This window comes from Orbicella franksi, chromosome 3 (genome assembly GCF_964199315.1).
Source record: "Orbicella franksi chromosome 3, jaOrbFran1.1, whole genome shotgun sequence".
Classification (NCBI taxonomy): Eukaryota; Metazoa; Cnidaria; class Anthozoa; order Scleractinia; family Merulinidae; genus Orbicella; species Orbicella franksi.
In genome coordinates, this window is record NC_138147.1 from 18,580,011 (window position 1) to 18,584,223 (window position 4,213).

General features: G+C 42.0%; 1 protein-coding gene across 1 annotated transcript; it reads right to left on the reverse strand.

The window, feature by feature from the left end:
- Positions 1 to 623: 623 nt before the first annotated feature.
- Positions 624 to 3,233, reverse strand: LOC145482608 (uncharacterized). The gene has a single exon (XM_081461212.1). The coding sequence runs from the start codon at positions 3,231 to 3,233 to the stop codon at positions 1,944 to 1,946; it is 1,290 nt and encodes a 429-aa protein (XP_081317338.1). The 3' UTR covers positions 624 to 1,943.
- Positions 3,234 to 4,213: the final 980 nt, after the last annotated feature.

Below are 4,213 nucleotides of genomic sequence, written 5' to 3' on the forward strand. Positions count from 1 at the left end.
TTTTTCTCATCAGGACTCTTTGGCACTTCTATAAATAAATATTGTTAGTAGAAAATATTCAATGATTTTGCATTTTAGTTTGCAACTCTTTCACTGTAAAACATTACCGGTCTAGATGCCGGTCTAGATGGGAAAATCCAAACCGCTTTCAATATCGATTTCAGCCAATCAAATGCGTGAATTTGGTAGTTCCCAGTCCTTGTGAGACAGAGTCATATAATGACATTACATTCCAACTCGTTTGTCTAAGTTTGAGTTTAAGGACAATTGAAATCTCCACATAAAAGAATTTTCTCCTCAGAATCTAAATTTTCAGTTTGCAACTTTCTAAAAAATTAGATCGAGTCTTAATCTTTTTCTTTTTTTTTCACATTTTTATTTTCATTCAACGACTTACATCAATTTGTAAAAAAAAATAGGCTAAAAATTAATGAATGGCTATTAAGTTTACATCAGTAGCTTACGTTATACTACAAGTGAGAAAAAAGAAAACTACGCAAGAAAAAAGACAACAAGAGCAAAGGACACACACACAGACACACACACACACAAAAATAAATGAATGAAAAACTTCGTGATTAGTGACCGGTCATTATTTATCGCCTGTGGGGGGGGGGGGGGGTGGGGGAGGGGGGCAGTATTTTGGGCTGAAGACGGCGAAATTTAGCCGATCCCCCCTTTAAATGTTATATCACCGAAGTGATCCCCCCTCAACACTGTTGACAGCTGTCGTGATCCCTCCCCCCATATCTTCGCACCCGTATTCAACTTTTGAGGTGTATATTCAGTGTTTTTTAACATTCAGGTAGAATTTCAATCTATGATGTACTTACAGTATAATGAGGTCCTTATCCCGCAGTCGCAAAAGTGTCTCTTGATCCGCGTCTTTTTTTAGTCTGGATCCCATTATCTGATGTCAGCTGACATGCAGCAATATAACAATCTCAAATGGTTGAACAGTGCAAAGTTACTTTTTTAATAGAGTGCAAATTTAATAAGAGTCCACCAAGTACCTATGAGCATGTCATATTCAGCAGTAATTCGGCCATCTGGAAGGACAAAATGAGTGAAATGAGACGACTATTCTGTTGATCTGTAGTGTTAGATCAGCCTTTGTTTTTGTTTTTTTTTTCCCACTTTTTCTTGTTTTCCTGTTTTCTTTTTGCTTTTTTGGCTTTTCATTCAGTGTGTGCTTGTACCGTGACTTCAGCTATTTGCTCATCTGGTACAAAAGTTAGATCTGGTATAGGAACAGTTGACTGTTCATCGAGGTCAGCAATGACAAGATCGTGTTCGGTATTCTCGTCGTCATCTGACTCGTCATCAGACTCCGCCTCTGATTCTTCACTCTTTTCTTCACTGTTGGACAACTCATTTCCATTTCCTGTACTTTTTTGTCCAAAGTAATGACAGCGAATTGCCTTTATCTTGTCCAGCTTTAGACCAACAGTGGTCAGGCCCTGTTCTTTAAGGTAAAGGTCAAGCTGTCTCACCTTCAACTTCTCAACTCTTCCATTCTCAATGAGTGTGCCCCACTTGTAATCCTTGTATATTAGCTCCTCTTCTAATCTCCTTTTCTCGTTAGCCTCCCTTGTTCTAATATCCTTCCTGATGTTTATATCATTTAGATGACCAAGGTATTCAATGACATGCTTTTCCTCGACATTGCTGGTAGCACATAAAGCAGCGACGGTGTTTGGATTGTCCGCAGAGATAGCGTTTTGTTCGTACAAGTCCTTCAGACATTTCCTCGGTTGATAATCGTCTGGAGTACGATCTGTTGTTCGCGTTTCGTACAAATCCATAAAATGTCCTGGATTTTCTTTGTCTGGCACAGGCTGGGGGATTCTCTCTGTTACCGGTCCCACCCATCTGTTGTTGGTACACCAGGAACAGAGTGTGGAGCTTGCATCTCTTTGGCTATTACAGGCATCCCGACCAAATTAAAAAAAGAGCTCTTCTCGGACATAGTGGTCCTCAATAAAGCTCTCTATCTTTTTAAAATAGGCCACACCAGGTATTTCGGCCTTACTGTTTTCTGAAGCATTTCGGTACGCATTAAGCTCAGAAGCAATAAAAAAGAACAACTCTTCGAAAGACTCACTCAGCCTACTACTGATGTAATTCTTCAGGACAGAGGCGTCATCTATCCTTTCGGCAACCTGCTTGCAAACATGCCAAGCGTTTTTTTCCATGCGCTCTTTTTCGTACTTTTCGTAGGAATGGAGAGACATGGCCTTGATTTCGTCTTCAGAGAGATCTTCGAATCGACGGTACTTCTCCCATTCCAGCGTTGCACCGTCAACAAGAGCGTCTGAAATGACCGAGTTTGTTCGTTCGGCCTCGCCTTGCCCGCTGTCACCTCTCGAGCGGTGGCATCGTACTCGGTAATCCGAGTTGTGAATTCGAGCCAGCTCAGCATCGCGAAAGCGAACTTCATAATTAGAAACGCCAACACCAGGTCCGGCATCTGTCAGATCTGCCCATCTTGGCTTCACGGGTGGCAAGCTTAGATCGCTAATTATTTCAAGGCCCTGTTTGCAAGCATTGCTTACTTTCAAAATAGATTCAACTCTGGAATCTCCAGTGTCAACTGAGCCATCACTGTTTGCTACTTCGTCAATAACATTTAAAATGCCTTTGATGGTCGGAATCATACGACAGGCAAGCAAAGACTTATTGTGCTCAGACATTTCCGTTACCTCCGACAAGTGAAGCATTTTTTCCAGCCTTAGTTTTAGATGATCTGCTCTTTGCTTTTCATAGGTGAAAAACTTACAGTTTTGCTCTAAGTCTTCCGCCTCTGTCATATCGTAGTACAAGAATAAGTCATCGTGCAATCTAGCACAGCATTTGCGAAATCCAAGAGAATATTCAGCGTTTGTTCCTGTCTTTTCAACTTCAAAGGCTGTTGGATCCTCGTGTCGCAAGCGAATTGTTTCGCTTGCCCAGACACTCCCTGAGGATCCAATTATTGCCTTCGGCCGAACGATCACGTGGTGCCGATCATCATTAGTTATAAGCTTCTCATCATTGTCGGCCATGATGCTAGACTTAGTGAAGATGCGATGTGATCCGGGAGTCACATAGACCATCTTTTCCGGCCAATCATACTTTGGCAACTTTCTCGCTCCCTCGTTATCTGAAAGGGTCAAGATCCTTAGATTACGTGCTTTCTCAAAACCCGCCGAAGTCCCAGGTCGGAGGTAAGCCTTGTCATCCATGCTTCGCATGAAGCAAAACTTTCTATTCTCAGCATTTCGTGCACCCCAAAATCGCTTCTTGATGTTCTTTACGTGGGCTCTTTGGTAATGGGTGTTTTCATTACTCTTTTCCTCGCCTTTGGGTGGTTTTTTCCTGCAAAAAAGACCCTTGCCAGTATGTCGCTTCGCATGCAGGCTTCTTTTGTTTCGAGGTCTCGCCCTGTTGTAAACTGTTGTAGCTGAACGTATTATAATTAACTTCTTCCCACGCTGTTCAAGCCGGGAGTTGGCTATGGTAAGCAGGTTTTTCTTCTTTACTCTCTGACCGGTGTACAGAACCGTATCGTGCCGTCTGCCGTGATAGCTTGCTTTGTCTACTATTGCCTTTGCTATAAAATCTTCATCATCACCATCTAGCCTCGACTTAGGGCCTTGGCTAGACAGTTTTCGTCTCTTAAGCCTGTTGCGTAAGCTTGGCGTTTAAGCATTTGACGTTTTCTCCGATAATTATTATCGGTGGGTTCGCAGTGAAGAAGCTCCTCCGTGGCTTTAACTTTTTCCTTGAGATTTTGTTCGTCGTTTTGGATTTCTTGTAACGTTTTGGATGACCAAATACTTGTTTTCTTTCGATAGAGTTTTTCTTTCTCTGTTATCTCCTTCTCTAGCTTATCCTTCTTGGAATTTAAGCGCAACCTTACGAGGTCGGCTGCTGCCTCTTTAGCATTTTTTACCTCTGCAACTACGAATTTAACTCTCTCCGTCATAGACGGAAGATTGTCAGGATCAAAGCCTGGGCCTAGCATTTCTTCTCTAGAACATAAGGATCGCAATACAACTCTAAGACAAATTTTATCCCATTCTGAGTCCATACTAGAAACAATACCTTGCATAGTTTCCTTGTCAAGGACAAGAGAACTATTTCCACTTTTAGTACCACAAGCACTAAAAATATCCACGACCAATGACTCTAAATCGACATTGTCAGGACGGAGCGTGACATACTCGAAACC